Genomic DNA, 20532 nt, shown 5'->3' with positions numbered 1-20532 from the left:
GTACTTTGCAATATTTTTGCATAAGTAGATACGTTTTTAAAAAATAAATTTTCATTACAATAAAAATAAAAAAATATTTTTATGATAAAAATTACATAAGTATACTTTCTAAAATTCATCATCAATATGATTCCAATATTGTGCTAAAATTAATGAATATTATTTATATTTATATGAAGGAAAGAATATATAAGAATTCATTTGGGAGTACTATGTATATTATTGTATAATTATACATGATGGATGCTAAGAGATTAGGAAGTAACTTGCCATACTTTTTACTTCTTACGTTTAGTTTTACGACGCTTACAGTCCCCTCCAAAAGAACTTTGATTTGATGGACTTGAGTTTCCGGTCTTGGTGTGATTGTATAACTTTTTTAAAAAGTTTTCAAAATCTGCCTCACTATTCAATGTATACAATCATTTACAGAGTCATATAATATCGGAAACCGCAAGATATTTGTGAATTTAACAAAAATTCAATACCTGGTATTTGGATCTATTTGTTGGCGTCTTTTACCATTATTAGTCGTTCGTGATGGTGGTCGTTGACCTAAGACAATTCTATACTGAACACTATGTGTATTTGCTCTTAGGTGTTTTAAATTACCAGCTTGACAAGCTGCCCAATCTGTGACATCATATACTGCTCCTTCCATACAGGCATAATAATGCCAAAGAAAGCCCATTAAACGAGACTCTGCCCAAATGTCTCCCTAATTAATTTGAAAAATGTAAATTTAAGAACACAGTACAATCCATTTACTTTCATATAACATTTTGATAATTACTTCTTTTGCACCATGACGTATTTTACATTGAGCACAATATCTTGCTGCATAACAAGGACGTTGTGTTGGAATTCTTTTGTGCCTTAAACCACAATTTGTACATCTTATTGTATTTGCTGCCTGTTCCATTTTTCTGTGAAGTTGAGAGAGTAAATCACTTAATACACCCCAAGCTGCTTCAACTTGTCTAGTTTGATCAAATGCTTGCCTACGTTCCTAAAATATTGAGAGTGTAGTACAAAGATAATATGAACATGAAATACATATGAAAAATATAATTTTTCTTTGGGACAAATTGTTTATTATATAGTAAGTACAAAAATATGTAGTACCGGTTCACCAATTATATCAAATGCATGTACAAGTATTTTGAATGCTTCTTCTGCACCAGGCTGATTATTTTTATCTGGATGAACCAAGAAGGCCTGTCTCTTATAATACTTTTTAATATCATCATCTGAACATGTTGGTGTAACACCAAGTATACTGTAGGGATCCTTTCCTTTACAAGCTAATAATCTTTTCATAGCCTCTTCACCAGTGCTAGGTAATGCAATATTGGCTTCAAGACCACCATGTATCCAATTACTATTTTCTTCTTTTTCTTCATTTTTAGTTTTTATTTTACGCCAAAACGCAAATTTACTATTACCAAACCAATTATCCAATCGCTTGCCAATAGCATTCAAAATACGAATTTTTGAAAATGTCATAGCCATATAAACCCATAAATATTTTAAATATAGTATAGTATGATACCATCCACATTTTCCACTAAAATATAAATACAGAAGTCTGATTACTGATACTATACAAAACGTATTAAAAAATAGTACACTATAGAATTCAGTTAGAATATTTCTTATATTAAACATTACTTACAGAAGAATCATAAGATTAGCACTCATGCTAACTACATCAGAAACTAGATGTAGTAACCAATGAAATATTTTTAATCCAATTTTAATCCAATGGCTAGCATATTTATTTAAGTTTTTATATAAATCTTTGACTGGTGATTCCCTATTTTCTCTTCTTCGATTTCTTTGAGCCTTTTTAATTTGTGTTTTTTCAACCTGAAAACGTTTAAAATTCTTTTCCTTGGTTACCTTTTTTTCTTCTTTATTTACTTTATTCACAACCTGTTGATTTTTCTCTATTTTTTCAGAATAAATAGTTTCACTGGAAGTGTTTATTATATTTAAATTATTATTTATTTGTATGGGACGTTTAGGAATATTTCCAGTAGATTTAGGATTATTGTTTTGAACTTTTGAATTATTGAGTGTCTCTCCCTTTTCTGCTTTCTTAGATATTTTAGAAACTTTTTTCTTTTCAAATTGGTTTGATCTATCAAAACTATTTATTTCATGAACTTCAGTTGGTGAACCAAGATTATCTAATGATACCCAGCGTCTTGGGAGGTTCGAATTATTTTTTTCTAATACTTTTCGTGGTATTTGTATTTTTGGGGAATTGTGATCATCACTACCAGATGAATTTTGTCTCTTTAATGTTGTAGATTTAGATTTATTCTTTGAATTTTTATTAGAAACCTTCTTATTTACAGATTCTGTTTTGGGTTTTATAGATTGAACTGTTAGAGGAGATGGAGGTGTTGGAGCAGATTTTGTTAGAACATCAGAATAAGAGGGTCGCATAGGTTTAACTTCTGCTACCATACGAGGTTTCTTATGTTGAAAGTCAGTTGAATTTCTAGGCAACTCTTCAGGATCTCTAATATCTATGTTTGGTTGCAGTACTGGGGTTACATTTGGAGATCCACCAAAGGGACTATATGTACCAGACTGGTTTGGCACCCAATTACCAACCAAATTCTCAATTAATTGTTTTCCATTAAAATTTTGAGTTGGTAATTCAGATGGCACATTCATGTGTCGATCATTAAAAAGACCATATTCTCGATCAATTATGTTTTGATTTCTGTAAGATGTCATATTTGGAAGCTGACATTGTTCTGCCATAATTTGTGAAGCATTTCCATAAATTACATTAATATAATTGCCTCTTCCAACATCTATGGTGCCAATTAAATCATTATTTTCATTTATACCTAAGTGATTTACTGCTTGAGATGGAAAATAGATTGAATCTGTTGGAGAATCATAATTCGACATATCTTGCATATAAAGAGGAGCACCCATTGGAGGCATGGATTGCATTGTGGGTGGATTAGAATGACAAGATTGACCAGCAATATAATGTCTTGTTTGATTTGAAGAATAATTTCCCCAATTATGAGACGTAGTTTGTTGTGGATTTACACCAAATTGAACATAATGACCATTAGAACTTTCTAAATCTGAAGTCATAGCTTCAATAATTTTATCTAAAGACATACGTTTAAAGCCAGAAGGTGACTGTTGTTGCTCTGCCATATTGTGATATTTTCTTTAAAAAAAAAAAACATTATCAAAATTGCATGCATGAGTAACAAAATATTTTTATTGAATTATGTAATAAAAAATAAAATTCTGTAGCAAACATTCTATTAAACGTAGGTTTTCTTTATACTATCAAAAACAAGTTATTCTGTGATAAATATTGTATTTTCCTTCTTTGAAAAAAAAAAGAAAAATGGATAATTTGAAACTGTTTGCGGGTTGTATACAAAAGAAATGTAAAAAATCTATACAATAGAACAAAAACATTGACGTAAACAACTTTATTTAAATTACTTGTAACATAGAAAATAATCTTAAATATAATTTGGTAACCTAAAACAAATGTTTCTTTGTAAAATCATATCAAGTATAACGATGTAATGCTTACATTTATCGGCAAGTATATCACTCCTGAATATCCGTTTACATTATACTTAAAATAAACGGCTTCTTAACATATTGCAAAGAAAATATTATATTTAAGTGATATATACAATTTTAAAGCATATACCATGCGGTTAATACAAAATCAGTCACTATATTTGTTCGTGATCCGTACTACCAGCAGATTCATAAACGGATCATATAAATAGTTTTCTGTCTGTATACATACAACCACGTATATAATATTGTTGCGAAAGTTCCTAGATAAACGGATATGGCCAATTACAGACCCGTTATGGTTTCAATATATAGAATCTCAAAATAATTTTCAGTAAGAGATTCTTATTTATTTATATTATATATTTCTTTATAAACTTCGTTAAAAAATTTAAATAGGAATATTTGTATTCTCTTAAACTTAACAATGTGTTGCGCCTTTTTACTAGAAAAGCGTTCCTACTATTTCTGTACAGGGTGAGTGTAATAATTGGACCGAACTATAACTTTGTTGCTATTACAGGTAAAAAGAATTTGTAGAGGAGAATTTTACGTTTTTTATCAAGATTTATTACAATCTATCATTGTATAGCGCGATTCTTTTCAGAAATGCGCAGGTCGCAACATATAATTGCGAAATAAAATTGCACCTTTTTAAAAATGGAGTTCTATGATTCTTTTTATATTAATTGATTCCTCATGCTATTCTAAACAAAAAAGTATTAGGGTACAACGTCATGAAAATTAATATTTCGTGAAATATTTCAAATGTTACACAATATACTTTGACGTTGAGGCGTAGCGTTACTGTTATGTTTACTAAAGTCTAGTCCATAGTCCATATTACGATTATATAAATACGTGTCGACATTCGCTAGGGAAAACTATCTAAAAATTGAGTTGTGAAAAGTCTACACGGAAGACAACAAAGTTCTCGTTCTTGCAAGATAAATATACATGAATAGTGTATCTCTATCCTTGTCTCAGACATTCATTTCGGCATACCACGCGTCTACAGAATGAGAACTTTCTTGTTTTCCATGTTGATTTTTCACGATTCAATTTTCGGACAGTTTTGTTTTGAGTGCCGAAACTATTCAAGATTCAAGACCTGTTTATATGAAAACGGTTCATACTATGAGGAAAGGACTTTTCTGATGCTGCTAATTATGCACCGTGCTACTGACAGTATTGACAAAATGGTTATGATACTGACAAACAAGTGAGACAAGTACTGTTTATGTTGCTTGATATTCATACTTCCGTACATTTCGTTGAATCATTAACCATTACAGTATCTAGAATTATATCAAATCACGTCAACGTACAATTGCGTCGTAATAAGTTTTACAAGTAACGAGAAAGTGGATATGTTTTCAAGTGCGATTATAATTTAAATGTTGTAACAAAAATGTATCGCTGTGAATATATTCTAGAAAAATACAGAAAAATTTAATAAAGTATGGTTCATTCGAGTAAAGAAAGAAAAGTTATACAAAGCTAGTTGTACAAAATTAGCAAAACATGAAAATTAGTAGCAGAATTGCATATCAGTCAAAGTTCGGGAAACCGAATTTTATAGTTGCAATTAATTTCTTCACTATCATTAGTCTATACAGAATACTTTACATGTTGGAGATAAGTTTTGTAGAATATAGTTCTGTTGATTCTTTTTTAGCAAAGTTATGTCTACAAAAAGATTTAGACATTATTGATAAATTAAAAATTGTATATTTTATTCACATCTTTGGTTTGCTACTTATAAACATCTAAATCACAATATATTAAAAATAATATAGTAATATGAACATTATAATACTATGTAATATATTACTACATTATGTACAATAAATGTAGATGATATACATACATATATACATATATATATGTAAATTATATCAATAACAATAACAACAACAACAACATATCAAATACACATTATGTATAATATAAAATATATATTAATAACAAATATATGAAATCCAAAATGTTAACGATAATACTGTAATCATAAAAATAACAGCATAGTTCACGTTCCCAGATGAATTACAAGGTATGTTCCCCCTTCTAGATTGGCAAGCACATATTTCTAATACGTAACCTTCAATCTACAAAAATATTGACGATATAGATTTACAAGAATGCATTTTTAAAAACAAAAATTAGTAATATATAAAATCAAGCAATGAATATAAAAATTGAAAGAGATTTTGTAATAAGGAAGCAACTCTACTTTTCAGTAACCAAAAATCAATTAAAATTCAAGTAGTTTTTTAAACATGTTAAAAATTCATTTCAACTTCTATATCAATTAATATTTAAAATAACAATATTTTGCATTTTTGAACTGCCCTTCTATTATTACAAACTTCTCTATTGATAAGGTTTTTCAAAATATTAAATAATTCTTGAGGAATACCTTTTTATGTAAACAACATATAAATAAGTTAAATAAAAATAATTATATATTGTATTATTTCTAAAATATAAGATAATGAACTTAAAATTACACTTACGCTTTCTTTATAACATCCTGATGTAATAGGTATTACGTCATCTTCTATTACTTTTCCACAAAACGATGATGTATTAACAACTGCAATCAGTTTTAATTTTATGGTATCCATTTTATATTTTTTAATATGAGTTGTTATAATGTAATATACTTACTTTCATTATTATAAGTAAAAGTATATTTTATACAAACATTGCCAGATGCAACAGAACATACATGTTCCATTGATTCCCAAAATTCTTCATATTCAGATGCATTTGGTGGTTTTTCTAAAATATAAATAGCAATTATGACTTTGTGATTACTGATTAAAAATAATATATTATAAATAAAAATATGATAATTAAAATAAATATTACTATAATTCTGCATAAATATAATTGAAAATATACAAATAGAAAATATACCATTATTGTGTAGGAATAATTTGAAAGAAGACATTGTTTACCTGAATAAAGTATAGGATCAAAACAGGGAGCATCTTTGATTTTAGAACAATTAGTGCTTTTTAATGCAGGTTCTACCCAAGTGAGATTAAAACAATATGATCTATCATCTGCTTTAACTAGAAAGTAAATGGTAAATGTAATCTTATGACTTCTTTTTAAATTTTAACATGTCAAATATAATTACCTGATAATAAAAATCTTCCACAGAACATTAAAAATATATATAAATTAATTTTCATCATTTTGATCTATTCACTGATTTACTCTGAACATTTTATTCTACTGACTACCTTTATAAAGCTTATCTGATAAAAATAATTGTTATCATAGTGACTAATCACATATCAGATATTGTATCCATTGTAGAATGTGTTTATTTACATATAAGGGATAAAGAGATAACTACAACGGCCATTAGATATATACACTGTATACTTTAGTATACTTTATTAAGTAAATATTTGTAATTTATTACAATGATTAATACATATTTACACTTTTGAAGGATGTAATGATTTTTAGTTAACAATGTTATGAGAGTAAGTAAAAATCAGCCGTTATAAAAAAATTCTTAGTCTATTAATAAAAGTAAAATATCTTTAGTAAATGTTTCATACAGTTTGTTCTTGATGTTTCACACAATTATGTTTTTTGTTCGTTTATAAAGGTATAATTATTTAAAAATGACATACGAAATTTTATTAAAATTCGTCATGTCTGGCCAATGCCTCACCAAAATCAGTTGCTTGAGAACCAACAAAAATATCATATTTTTCCAATATTTCATCTTTAGTAAGTTTTTGGTCTGCATCCGTATCTGCTTCAAATATGAGATGCCGAGATTCTGCTTCTGCATGATCAAAGTCAGTCGGCATAATCCATGTTTTGACCTAAATTGAAATATTTGTTTAGTTGAAATTTATTATTTTGATATAGTCATATATTTTATATAAAGGTATGCGTCAATGTGTCACCTCTTCAAAGTTTAGGAAACCATCGCCATCTTTATCCCGATACATAGAAAATTGTTCTTTTTCATTTTTTACCCATTCTGGTTCTTCTTCACCTTCTGCACCATCATACATATCACCTACAGGAAAAGGTATACTTTACTGTTTCGTAAAAGATATGATAATAAAAGATTTTTTTTTATAAGGAACATTGATTTTAAACAATTTTCACCAAATATTTGCACAAATTAAATACAAAAGGAAGTGAAATATATACCAATATATTCTGAAAGAGATACTTTCCCATCTTCATCTTTGTCAATATCTTCCATAGTTTCTATCACTACAATATCTTTCATATGATCTGTCTCTTCTGCATGAAGGAAAGCAAGAAATTCTTCTTTCGTAAGAGCATCATCACCATCTAGGTCTGCAGCAGCCCAACGTCTACGATCTTTCTTAAGCAAAGCAACATATGAAAAACTATTATCTTTAGATTTTTCATGATTTTCTAATTCATGTTCATCCATATCTCCATAAACCATTGCTAAATATTCTGTCCATGGAAGTTTCTCTTTTTGTTCTGGGTTATGAGATTTCCATTGATGTTCAACATCGTCTCGTATGTAGCGTTGTTGAGTATATAATATCCAGTCTTTAAGTTCTTCTCCAGTAACATAACCATCTTTATCTTTATCTATTTTATCAACTATTATTCCTAATCTTCTGGTACTTTCTTCAGGAGTAAGCTGATCAAAAGTTTTTGCTTCTTCACCTAGGAAAGCCTCGTGGTCATAGGCAGGATTATGTTGAGAATTGACATAGTGTTCTTCATTACTTGGTTCCTAAAATAGATCTTATTAGAGAAACGTGAATTAAAAATATATAAATAAATTCATATTATCTATAGTGAAAATTCGTTAAAAATATGCATATATATTATTTACTTAAAAAAATTTTATCTCAAAGAAAGGAGAACAGTGTGAAAAGGATATTTAAATGTATTCCTTGAGGTTATGCGTTGAAGATTTGTTTATTTGTTTATGTAAGAAATTATTTTTACTATAAAGCAACTGAAAATGAAAGGTTTTTATCGCATATATATCAAAATAGTTTGATTTATGTATATATTTGCAAATGACAAACAAACCTTATTGATAACTCGCGATTTATGTTCATCTTCCGGCTTCGGAATTGCCGTCGCCAAAACAGAAAAACCAATCAAAATTTGAAGAAGCATGAATTCCTGCATAGCTCACTTAAACACGAGAAAAAGAAAAAATTATCCGAAGTTGGTAAATGAACCGTTAAAATTAAAAGTAATGATAGCTTCTATTTTAGTTTTAGTTCAGTTCAGCTTACTGAAACTTCCACATCAGCAAAGCTTAATGTCTTGCTTGATGCTACATCCCCACTTCTCAGCTATATTCGTTTTACAAACCATTTCTGATGCTGATGCTGCAATGCCTTTGCCCTACATCGCAAAGTATCATGCGAGTTATTGTGTACACTAGTAGGGTGTTCATTAGCTAAATCGCTATCGTATTAACCCGCGTATGATTGGTTCACGTGATTATCGATAAATGTAAAAGATACAATTTTATTTAATCAAAATAACATACTATATTAAAATAATTTAGGAATTAATATTTCATTAATTTTCTAAATGAATTCTCCCTCTATTTTTGTATTAATATTTAAATATACAAGATATTCGATAGAAATATTGTACAAATATTAACAGATTATTATAGAATTTCATTTTTGTTTAATAAACATTAATGTACACATTGTAAAAATCATAAATAATGTAAATATTAATTATAATTGTTAATGTAACCTAAATTAATGTTTTAATTAAGCAATAAGTAATAACGATCATGCTTCTGAAAAATTGTTCCGATACTGGGTTAAGTGTCATGAGAGTCAAGACGATTAACTTTTATAATTAAAGATGATTTAGAATTTAAAGAAAACAGCTATAGGAGCAAATTTTATAAAAAATAGTATGGAGATAAGAGCTTCCCACCTCGAGTAGTAATAAAGAAGAGAAAACATAGGATAAACTCAAAACGAAATCATTATTATGATAAGTAATAAGAATTAAATAAATTAAGAAATAGGTAGATACTATAAAATAGTTTTAAGAATATGTAAATAACATTAATTATAAGTTAATAAAACATAAGTTAGTTAAGCAGTAAACATAGTTGAGTTATATATTTCATAATGATAATGATAATAATAATAATAATAGTAATAATAATAACAACGATAATGATGATGATGATAATGATGATAATGATAATAATAATAATAATAGTAATAATAATAATAATAATGATGATGATGATGATGATGATAATGATGATGAATTAAAAAGTGGTATGTATATGTCTAAATAATATATATAATTATATTTGATATTAGTAAATATGTTTTAAACAAGTAATATGCGTGTACGTTTATTGTTGCAATATTAATTGTTTAATTAAAAACTATGGGTTTAACTGCTTGGTTTTCAACTACACAGCATGTGCGTAATTAATTATCAGAGTTAATTCATCCATTCTCGCTCATATATGTAGCTGAGAAAAGTACGCGTTCGTTGAGTGTATACACATACAACTAGAACCGTACATCTAATTTTAGATCCAACATCTGTAACGATACTTCCTGTGAAGCTTCTATAAGTTGTAGCTTAAAATTTTTATCTGAATACATTATATATTATACATACTCGAAATCAATTACAAAACTGTATACAATTATAAACGAGATTCTACATATGTAATATATATATATATATAATACAACAATAAAAATTTTTGTTATAATCTATCATTATTTTTCTGTTTCATTCATCCTTAAATTCATTTTTCAACAGTACGTATATGAGCAATATGACGTAAAAGGAAAACAACAACAAAAGATGCTCATCCGTTTTTTAAAGCTGGTTGCTTTAGTGATCATTTTCTATAATGAATGAGTCACTTGCAACGATTCTCTTATCTAGGGCACGCTTATCCAGTTATCTTATATTTGTCGGTGATAAAGAGAATACTAGCTTGAAGAATCAGGTGTACACTGTATCGTATACGTCCATAACTACCACGTTGTTCACGTTTTGATATTAATTCAAAAAGTGATTTTTGCGAAAGAAATCCGCGTCCAAACGTGTTTTTTGTTGTAAAATTTGTTTGCAATACACAAGTGTAAAAACTAGCTCTAAAACAATGGCTGGTAAAACTTCCGTGCCTCAATTAGAGCAACGAATTCAGTGTATAAAATTTACCATTTTCTGCTTGAATGCCATCATATGGGTAAGCGTAAAAATAGAATCAAATATGGTTACATTTAACTGATAACAAATTTATCAAACACTTTTTTATCGACTCATTCATGCAAAAATTAACATTAAACAGCATTTATTATCATTGAATGGGTCATTGAATGACAAGATTATGCAATTTTTAGTAGAATAATATCGTGCAAAACATCATTTTTTTAATCCCTTTTTGCCAATTTTATTATCTACGTGTACATATACGTTCTTTCTTATTTTCTTTCTTTTTACATTGTTATCAATAATCGATTCATTACATGCAACTGTTTTGCAGGAAGTAATTTTTTCATGTAAACGGTTTTTAATGATTGATTATACACTATAATACACTATATATCTAACGTAAACGCTTTTGTACAGGCAATTTAATTTGAAACGCTTCTTGTTACAACATAGGCACATCCTCGTTCCATTTGAATCAATATGAGTCAGCTCACGGCGCGGCGTAACTATCATATCTGTGTTTATCGGCGTGACGAATACGAAACTGTAACGGCTTAAGAACTAAATGTTAGAAATGAAACTATTCGATAATACATATATACTTACATATGTATACTTACATGCATTGTCCTTTCTTATCCCCATAAAATTTCTTTCACTGTAATGATTTTTTTTCTATTCTTTTCACTAAATTATTTGTTTTTTAAATTAAACTATAAAATCTATTAAATAAAAATTAAAGGTCTATCGGTATAATCGATCGAAGTTATACACGACGATTGACTTAAATGAAAATTACAGAAGAAAAATGAGAAAATTTATTTAAAATAATTGATTCAAATGATTCTTTAAATGTTATGTGTATCTTAGCTACTTGGAAGCTCAATGTTTGGATTATGCATGTGGCTAAGGATGGATCCAGATTTCCAGGAGTGGGTTGCGTTCCTTGAAATATATGAATTTTATATCGGCATTTACATCCTACTTGCGGCTTCGATATTTATCGTAATTATTACGTTCATTGGCTGTGGAGTCGCTCTTATGGAACATATCCTTGGTCTCTACGTTGTAAGACATAGATACATTATGACTATATTATTCACATTATTATTTCACGATTATCCTTATATTTATCGTAATAACTAACTCGTTTTAAATTAGGCAAGATATGTCAAGTTAAGAATATGTATTTGTATTCAATGAATTAAGTTCTCTATAAAGTTAAGAACATTTTGTATTAATTAGAGTATTTATTGGTTACAAAAATATGCGAATCCTAAGCAAACATTGTATTGATTTTTCAAGTATGTAGGATTGCAATTACTTTCCTACGTTCTTGGCCTGGCAGGGACAGCAGTTCTCCTCGATTATTCCACCTACGACAGTAATATCCAGCCGCTTATACGACGATCCATGACTTCACTCATCAACAATTACTACGATCAAAGATCGACGTACATTCTACAATTAATCCAAGAGAGTGTAAGATAATATGCTTTATTATTTTATTACGGTGTTAACAAATCTACACATTATATAATTAATTACAAGTGGAAATATTTTCGGGATTATTTAGCAGATTAATAAGTAATAATCTCCGTTGTAAAGAAATCAATGTAATCTCGTTATGACTTTTTATTTCACGTTGATATAATCAATGTGGAACAAACGAATAAGATAATATGTTATATTTTATCCGAAGTATATGTAAAGTATATGTAATTTAATCGCTTAATGCGTTTAATTCCTGTGACATACAAATAATTAAAATTACCTTTACAGATTCAAGATTTCTATAAAAAATATGTTGTTCATTCATTTGCATTTTAAGTTTGTTTTTTATTGCAAGAATCATTTTCATCGACAAACCGAAGGAAGATATGTGCGTTAAGGGATTAACATATCTGTTAAGAGATATCTTTATTAATTAATTGGTTCTAAATAACCAGTGCAAGATTAATCGAGTAATTTTAAAATAGATCGGTTGCTGTGGTGCCGATGGCCCGATGGATTATATAACCTTGAGGAAACCATTGCCCACTGAGTGTAGGAACACGGTTACTGGAAACGCCTTCTTCTACGGATGTGTCGAAGAAATTTCATGGTTTTTGGAGGGTAGATCGGGTTGGCTAGCTGGTTTATCATTGGGTCTATGTATGCTCCATGTAAGGCACCAAGTATATTTTATATCTATAAAGAGATGAATATTAGAAATAGATTATTTCATAAATGTTTGAAAGTTATCATGTCTCGTAAATTAAAATTTGCAGATAATAATAGCTGCCCTAAGTCTAGCGCTGATCCGAGCTATTAAGAAGGAAGAACAATCCGTCACATTCAAACATTGATTTGTATCGATTTAGTACAATAATGTACGTTAATAATAATCATTATTAGACAACCTTTCATGACTGGACTGCAGATGTTTAGATATATTTGTGGAAAATTTAAAAGTACAAACATTTGCAGAATACTTGTAACGCGAGGAAGTATATAAAATATCCAAAGTAAACCACAAATATTTAGGAGATGAAACAAATGAGGTTTCATATTTTTGATCATTTTGATACAAATATGAATTGGCATAAACATTCGCAGTCTACTGATGGCAATCAATGACAATATAATATTCACTTTGTGAATTGATATCTATGAAAAGATGGACTGAAACGAAGAGAAACAGATTTAAGATCAACGAGTCAGACAATGTGTCGGGGAAATATATGAAGAATATAGAATATTCTTCTTAAATTCATCTTTTTTTAATTTTTACTTATAATAATTACTCGCTATAGCATTTTTCAATGAAGTAGAGTATATGCTCGGTACGTATATACTGAACGTATTCTCAGCTAAAAGAAATCTTTGTAGTGCTATTTAGAGCAGAAGAAAATTAGATACACGTGCTTGTTCTAAGTTTAGAATTAAACTTCATTACGTAATCTCTTCATACGTTTTATATTTTTAAATTGTTCACGTTGCTTTATCAGAATATTAAACGAATGATATCATGTGAGCAGATTTAATGCAATGTGCAATTTCATACGTAATATTAATACTTTAATTAATAACGGCATAATTTTGTACTTAATACATATTTTTATTTCGATGATAGAAAACTAATCTAAATGAAAAATTTAATTTATTCTGATTGAATCAACATATTTGATATACATTTGATGTTCATATTCAATTTTGTAATGTCTTTAACTAAACTATTTCTGTATTGAAATTGTTCAAATATTTTATACAATAGTCTCATCTTAAACGATGTTTAATTTAGATTTTAGTTCTAAATAGTAGACGATTTAAGTAATTAATATTTATACAAATTTCGAACGACTTATACACTTGATTAATTGCAATAAAATAAAATAATTAAAAACCATTCTATTAACTATCATATTCTTTTAAGTATATATTTTATTTTTATGTAATAAAATGAAAAACTTTTATTATTTTCATATACTTTATTTACAAAATTTCTAATATACATACAATACCAATATCATAGTCACTATAATTATTAATTTATATACAATGTCATTTTTATCAACCAATTAATTTCTATTTCAATCAATTTCTATTTATCAAGTAAACAGAAATGTAAAAGATTCTTTGTAAACATTTTGTTCGTTTCTGATGTTGCACATTACGTATGCACGACTATATAGTTATATATAATCACTATACAAAATGTAAGTTCATTATTTTTAATGGTAAATGGTAAATGTATAAAAAACTCTTCAAGAAACAGCTCTGGAATATCATGTATTTTAATTAATTTGTTCCTGATCTACTATATCAGTTAAACAAACAAGTTCAAAGAATTATAAAAGAGCACATTAACGTCATAAGTAAAAATTGGCTTTTTGTTTCATATTAAAACATGGCAAAAATACTGTTCTAAACATCTTTAAATAAGTATCTCATTAATGTTCGCTTTTCACTTATTAAATTAAATATTTAGTTTATAATGAGCAACATCAAAACAAATATTGGAATTTTTTTGATCGTACACCGAAAAATTTGGAGTGTTTGTTCTACCTCTTTTTGTTTGATTAAATTGCTCATGTGTTATAATGTGATATGCCAAATGCTAAACGTTCAATCAATCTGGTGAGAAAATATGTGTGATACTTTTTTACACTTCTTGTAAGTATCTGTAGAATGATGTACATTTAGCACCTACATATGTCGTAAATATTAGACACGCAGGGTTTCCTTTAAAATTAATCAGTCTTTATAACATTACAATTCCATTAAGGAATATTTCAGTAAAACAATTTCATCGTTATATTTTTATCAGATCTATATATAATTTACAATCTGTAACTCACTAATTTAAGTTACTAATATTAGTAATTAATAAATTATTGTGCAACAGGATTATAATATAAAAATGATATGCTGTTTCCTGTGTTCTATTTTTATAATCAATTTCAAGTTCATCGAGTATTTGAAAAATTCCAAATTCCACGAACGTTTTATTATAGACGGCATGTCACATCATAATGCATGAACAAAATGCGAGTATTAACGCATTCTATATCAGAATGAGGAACGCGTGTTCATTGCGTGCCGATCAAAGACGAGAAATGCAACCTCTTCGCTTTATATTCCATGGTATCATTTGCTCTCTATTCTTCGAAAGTTACAGAGCAACAGCTTGTATCTTACATACTAATACTAAGTTCTAGACTTTAAATACCTTAATTAAGATTATGCTAAGGTACGAAATGTCTGGACGGAAAAAGGATACATTGGAACCGATCGATTCAATTGTACATTCCAAACTGAAATTTGATCATTGAAAAGTAAGATAAGAAAACAGGGAATATCCATTTTTTAATGACAGTTTAATTTACAGTTTATCTCTAACATATTTTATTTGCAACTGGAACTGCAAGATTTGTTCATTTTCTTTCCTAAGTTTTAATTAGAAAATAAATCATGTTCTGAACAATACAATTAAATTCATCGAACTTTCTTCTGTTATTAATGGACTAGAGTATCGAAAACTGATTTTTTTCTCAATAAAGTTCAATGACATTCCTTATCCTTTCTCTTACTCTTCGATAATTATCATTTCTCACTGATTTGTATGTTTTTGAACCATACCTATCGAATCTACCATTAGGATCATCATCGATCCTTAGTATTGATCCGATGCAAATGGATTTTGTTCGTCTCTCAGAAATTATATTTCTTGGAAAATGACATTCTTCAGTTCTCCATATGTTTAGAGCAACTCGTATCCCTGCACGCTTAGCGCGAGTTGCTGAGGCTTTATCCTACAAATGGGAAAGGCGGGTAGCCAACAGGCGGAGGATAATAACCTGGGAAGGCTGGGACTGTCGGTTGCACGGGTATGGTGCTCGTAACATAAGTGGTAATCTCGGTTGGCACAACCCTGCTCGAGAACAACGTGGTGTACGCCGTTTTCGCTCCGAATGTCAGCTTCAGAATTTTCGAATCGGACACCGTCGCGAACGTTTGCGTGATCAGAGGAGCGCTTGTCACAGTGAACTGCGGTTGCTGTGGAAATAGCGGCAATTGTGGTGGCAGTTGCGGTGGTAATTGCGGTGGCAGAACCGGTGCAATCGTGGACGTTCCGTATTCATATGATGTTCGTGGCACAGTGCCAACTGGCCTGGATAACGTCGAATAAATCGTATTGCCGTTGTTCACTACCGGGATCACGTGGGACTCGTAAAGCGTGTCGAGAACGACGACCGGTCGTGAAGTGGTGATCACCTGTGGCTGCTGTTGACCGAAATATTTCAATAGAGCCAGTTGATCGGGAGTCAAGTGCGGTTCGATGGAAGTGCTCGGAGTTTCTGATTTTGCTTTCGAAGATGAAATTGATTTGAAAGGTTCTAGATCAGAATCCATGTCGCTGTTTGGAGCCACTACCCTTTTGGGAATATCATCGTCATCTCTGTCTTCGTCACCGACATCTAATTCTAGATGAAGTTCGCTACCTGCTTCGTCCAGCTTCGAGTTAAACTCATTCAATGCTTTGCTGGGAATAAACTGATATATATCCATTGGTGGCAAAGTCTTTATAGCAGTGACCACACGTGCGATATTGTACGTTTGCACGAGCGTCAGTTTGGTTGTATTACCACCGTGTATTACAGGAAGTAGATGAGTTTTGAGTAGAGTTTGCGTAGTAGAGAAGGTCTCGGTCAAAGTCTCCAAAGGTGGAGTCGCTTGGCCAGATTCTAAAGATATAGCTGGCAGTGTCGCCACGGCAGAATCTAATGGTAAGGTCGTTTCATACGCTGCTGCGGTATTTGCTAGGAGATTCTCGGTTAGCGGCTCTGATGGTGACACCGTGCTGGATGGATCTATCGTTGAAAATGATTTCTTCAGTGTTGAAGTTACTGTCACGTAGCGAGTATTTCTCAATGTTCCAACCTGTTTTATCGAACAAAATAAATATTTTATCAAAATATTTCAAAAGGCAAATTTGTGCAATAACTATCGAGTATTCTTTTAGTTCATAAAACTGAACAATTATTTCATTTGCAACTGGAATTGTAATAGAATAATATTGAAAGATTGATAAAAATGTACATTTACAAAAATATCAAATTAATTTTCTTTTTAAAATAATAATTTAAAATAATTATTTCCATCCATTAAATATAATTCATCAAATTTACAAAGTATTGTCAGAATTGAAACATTTCTAGGAAAATATATGAAAACAATTTCTTACCTGGAAAGTGTATGGTGACTTAATAGTGGCAATTTCGAAGTACACGTTACTCATATCCGCAGCTGTGGAGATTTCAACGTTGACAGTTTCGATCGGTAAAATTTGTTCAGGATGTTGATCTTGAACGCTGACACTGGCAACATCCTCGCTTTCGCTCGGATCCAATTCGTCATCGTTTACCGCTTCTTGAATTTTTCTCTGAGCATTGACCTGTTGACCTGGCGCAACAGCAGTCGCCGCCGTAGACGTGGAAACGGAAGATGCGGTAGTTTTGCTGTCGTCGACGTTCACCGGATTCTCAGTTGTGCTGGTTTCTGATACCGAACGTTGTTCGTCCTCGACTTCCATCTGTTTTCGAATAGCGATTCTTGGTTTAGGAGTCGTCTTGTAAGACCAACGCCCTTGTGTTCTTGGTAGCTTCAACTTCGGCACAGGATTAGGGCTAACCGGTTGTTGTTCGTTTTTATTCTTATTGCTCTGCTTCGAAGGCAAACTTGGTTGATTACTTGGTCGAAAGCTGCTGCGGCGACGAGTAACAGGTGGTTCTGTGGTTGTTGTTGGAGGACTTCGATTTCTGATAAAATAAGAGCATTAAAAGTAAATTTTTTAAATTATACTATTTGTCAGTAAAATTATGTTACTACATAAAGGCCACATGAAGATATGATAATATTAGGATACTAACTTATAACTTGGCCTTGAGGTGGTACTGCTTCGATTTTTACCCGGCTTCGTTTGTTGCACCTCACCACTGCCATCGTAATCATCGTTAATTTTGTTGCGGAACTTCGGTCGTGATAAATTTGGGCTTGAGTTTTTCCGTGTGCTCCTTACTGTGGAACCTAACAACGTGAAACTAAGATTATGTCGTATTTATCCATTTATGCGTCAGGCTTGATAAATGTATTTTATTATTAATCCAAATAATATCTTACTTAGATGAATATTATCGTATCAACGTTATTAAGCTCTATTACTTTTTTGAAATATTTTAATATTAATTTTTTGAGATCAGAACATCTTAATTAAATATTACAACTGCTAAAATTTTTAAAAGAAACCAATTTTTTCTAATAGTATAAAATTCAAGTTGTAACATCAACTAAACTGCTAATAATCTATTAAAAAAAGGTACTTAAACATCTTTATGGAAATATCCTAAGAACAACGAATATAATACAATACTAAGAATATTTTACCAGCTGGGGAACTAAACAAAACTTCCAAGGGTAACGACGATTCTTCTTGCTGCGCCGTTGGTGTAGGTTCAAGTTGTGGTTTCAGCTTTCCTTGCTGCGGTCCAATAGTTTTTAATATTCTATGCGTACTAGAGGGACGAATTTTCCCTTCATGAACTGGCGGAGCGCCGGAAAGAATTCTCGACGAGCTTTGAAGCACCTGAGCGTATTTCCCGTTTATGTAAGTACCAATCACGCTAGTTTCGTGAACAGTGGTCAATCCATCTTTAACAATAGTGCCACCGAGCTTCGTAACTAGACCAGTTGGATTCTCTTTCTCTCGTCGACCGGTAGGTCTAGGTTTTCCATGGGGTTTCGAAGAGGGTCTCAGATTAATTAACTGTGTAAATGAAAACAAACATTACTTTAATTTTGAGGCAATCTGAACAGTTCATTAAGGGAATATTGATCTTGTAATTTAAATTGCCAGCAGGATTGGTTTTCAAAAAATTTACTTGGATCTTGAGTAGATCTTGCTACTGCAGCTTTTTGTGTATTTTACAAAAACGAAATTGTTGATACTTAATTATCTCTACGAATATTATGAGCGAATGGTCTGGAAAGAAAGTTAGTTTTAAATTGAAGACAATACTTAAACTATGAACATTCTTTCGCCTATTACGCGTTAGACATTCAGATTTTTATTCGAACGAACTTTAAGCATAAGCCTCAAATCGATGAGCTGCAACGGTGAAATCGTTTATCATGCGGTCTGACGATGGGATTCAACTTTCACGCGGTTCATGGCCGATTTCTGCGCGATAATGAATCTAAAGATGAATAGAGATACATATATCTAAAGGAAATATAAATTATATAGTAAATACCTACTTTTACTTCGATCAAAGAAAATCATCAACGCTTTGTATTTCAAGGATTGTACACTTGAAATCTATTTATTGCAATATCGTAATCATATTCCTGTACAATTATAATATTAATCTCGATAAACATAATCTATATTGCATTTTCGTTCATTGTAAAATACACATTTATGTAAAAGATGCAATATTATAACATTCTTGTAAGAAATATAATTTATGAGTACAATTTATGACACTTAATTGACTTTCGATCGTTTTCAATAACACTTTATTCTTCAGAATCTAAATCAGGCAAATATTTCAGAATCTATTAATTTGTAATAGCGAGAACTAGATCTACTGGTTCAGTCACCTTATCTCATATTTACGTACGATACTGCAACTATTTGTGTCAATGTCAATAATATGCAACGAGGAAGGCTTAATAGGTGAAAAATTGCATTATTGATCAATGACTTGGAACGGAAGGCTTTCCTGTAATTAGTTGTACACGTACCGCAGAATTATTCACTATCGTTTAATAAAGTAGCTACGAGTTCACAATATAGCAAAATGATTATCAGAAAATTGATTAACGAAGAGTTATATTAATATTATGAATATAGCATATAAAGTAATATTAACTTTAAACTTAGAAATTTAATTAACACGCCTATTAGGATATTGTTTGCGATTCCAACAAATTTTGAGAATCAATATTTTACTAAAAATAGTCGTCCAAATTTTTTTACCTTGTACGTCTCATCAACTACTTCTGCAGGTTGCTTCGATAGGAAGTCGTATTCAGGTTCCGCAAGATTATTCTTAACGACTGGTGCTTCGTCCTTTGACTTTACCTGCACTTGCGAAGATATCACAGGACTCTTTGTCATTACCTGTGTTTGAGTCTTCGGTTCCTGTAACGTATATTGCATGTAATGAGCAGGAAATATATGTAAATTACATTGAACATTCATAAATT

General features: G+C 30.2%; 5 protein-coding genes and 1 long non-coding RNA gene across 8 annotated transcripts in view; 2 read left to right on the top strand and 4 right to left on the bottom strand.

The window, feature by feature from the left end:
• Nucleotides 1-200: 200 nt before the first annotated feature.
• Nucleotides 201-3817, bottom strand: LOC126916742 (dnaJ homolog dnj-5). The gene is made up of 6 exons (XM_050722831.1): nucleotides 3587-3817; nucleotides 1676-3205; nucleotides 1126-1567; nucleotides 794-1009; nucleotides 489-718; nucleotides 201-405 (listed from the first exon to the last, which is right to left on the bottom strand). The coding sequence occupies exons 2-6, from the start codon at nucleotides 3190-3192 to the stop codon at nucleotides 279-281; spliced, it is 2532 nt and encodes an 843-aa protein (XP_050578788.1). The 5' UTR covers nucleotides 3193-3205; nucleotides 3587-3817; the 3' UTR covers nucleotides 201-278.
• A 527-nt stretch (nucleotides 3818-4344) lies between these two features.
• On the top strand, nucleotides 4345-5039 carry LOC126916756 (uncharacterized). Its single transcript, XR_007710725.1, has 2 exons — nucleotides 4345-4801; nucleotides 4875-5039. It is a non-coding gene; the product is annotated as an uncharacterized LOC126916756 (long non-coding RNA).
• Nucleotides 5040-5506: 467 nt separating this feature from the next.
• Nucleotides 5507-6916, bottom strand: LOC126916753 (uncharacterized). The gene is made up of 5 exons (XM_050722858.1): nucleotides 6728-6916; nucleotides 6543-6659; nucleotides 6250-6363; nucleotides 6096-6175; nucleotides 5507-5687 (listed from the first exon to the last, which is right to left on the bottom strand). The coding sequence occupies exons 1-5, from the start codon at nucleotides 6783-6785 to the stop codon at nucleotides 5541-5543; spliced, it is 516 nt and encodes a 171-aa protein (XP_050578815.1). The 5' UTR covers nucleotides 6786-6916; the 3' UTR covers nucleotides 5507-5540.
• Nucleotides 6917-6957: 41 nt separating this feature from the next.
• On the bottom strand, nucleotides 6958-9007 carry LOC126916747 (calumenin). The gene is made up of 5 exons (XM_050722845.1): nucleotides 8856-9007; nucleotides 8644-8751; nucleotides 7771-8338; nucleotides 7518-7633; nucleotides 6958-7433 (listed from the first exon to the last, which is right to left on the bottom strand). The coding sequence occupies exons 2-5, from the start codon at nucleotides 8743-8745 to the stop codon at nucleotides 7245-7247; spliced, it is 975 nt and encodes a 324-aa protein (XP_050578802.1). The 5' UTR covers nucleotides 8746-8751; nucleotides 8856-9007; the 3' UTR covers nucleotides 6958-7244.
• A 1520-nt stretch (nucleotides 9008-10527) lies between these two features.
• On the top strand, nucleotides 10528-14549 carry LOC126916749 (tetraspanin-2A). Of its 2 annotated transcripts, XM_050722849.1 has the most exons (6): nucleotides 10528-10816; nucleotides 11653-11850; nucleotides 12088-12264; nucleotides 12762-12947; nucleotides 13053-13154; nucleotides 13252-14549. In XM_050722849.1, the coding sequence occupies exons 1-5, from the start codon at nucleotides 10730-10732 to the stop codon at nucleotides 13128-13130; spliced, it is 726 nt and encodes a 241-aa protein (XP_050578806.1). In that variant the 5' UTR covers nucleotides 10528-10729; the 3' UTR covers nucleotides 13131-13154; nucleotides 13252-14549. The 2 variants fall into 2 exon arrangements, with proteins under 2 accessions (XP_050578806.1, XP_050578805.1); XM_050722848.1 differs by having other exon boundaries at nucleotides 13053-14549.
• A 1062-nt stretch (nucleotides 14550-15611) lies between these two features.
• The window catches only part of LOC126916741 (uncharacterized), a 30603-nt gene continuing 25682 nt past the window's right edge, over nucleotides 15612-20532 (bottom strand). For both annotated transcript variants that reach the window (XM_050722829.1, XM_050722830.1), the window contains 5 exons: nucleotides 20303-20467; nucleotides 18709-19087; nucleotides 18195-18351; nucleotides 17510-18083; nucleotides 15612-17205 (listed from right to left, as the gene is read on the bottom strand). In XM_050722829.1, coding sequence (XP_050578786.1) covers nucleotides 16072-17205; nucleotides 17510-18083; nucleotides 18195-18351; nucleotides 18709-19087; nucleotides 20303-20467 — 2409 coding nt within the window. In that variant the 3' untranslated portion in view covers nucleotides 15612-16071. The remainder of the gene's footprint in view (nucleotides 17206-17509; nucleotides 18084-18194; nucleotides 18352-18708; nucleotides 19088-20302; nucleotides 20468-20532) is intronic.

The sequence above is a fragment of the Bombus affinis genome, chromosome 5 (genome assembly GCF_024516045.1).
Source record: "Bombus affinis isolate iyBomAffi1 chromosome 5, iyBomAffi1.2, whole genome shotgun sequence".
Taxonomy (NCBI): Eukaryota; Metazoa; Arthropoda; class Insecta; order Hymenoptera; family Apidae; genus Bombus; species Bombus affinis.
The sequence above is the reverse complement of the archived record's forward strand: the minus strand, read 5'-3'. Positions and strand labels throughout refer to the sequence as shown.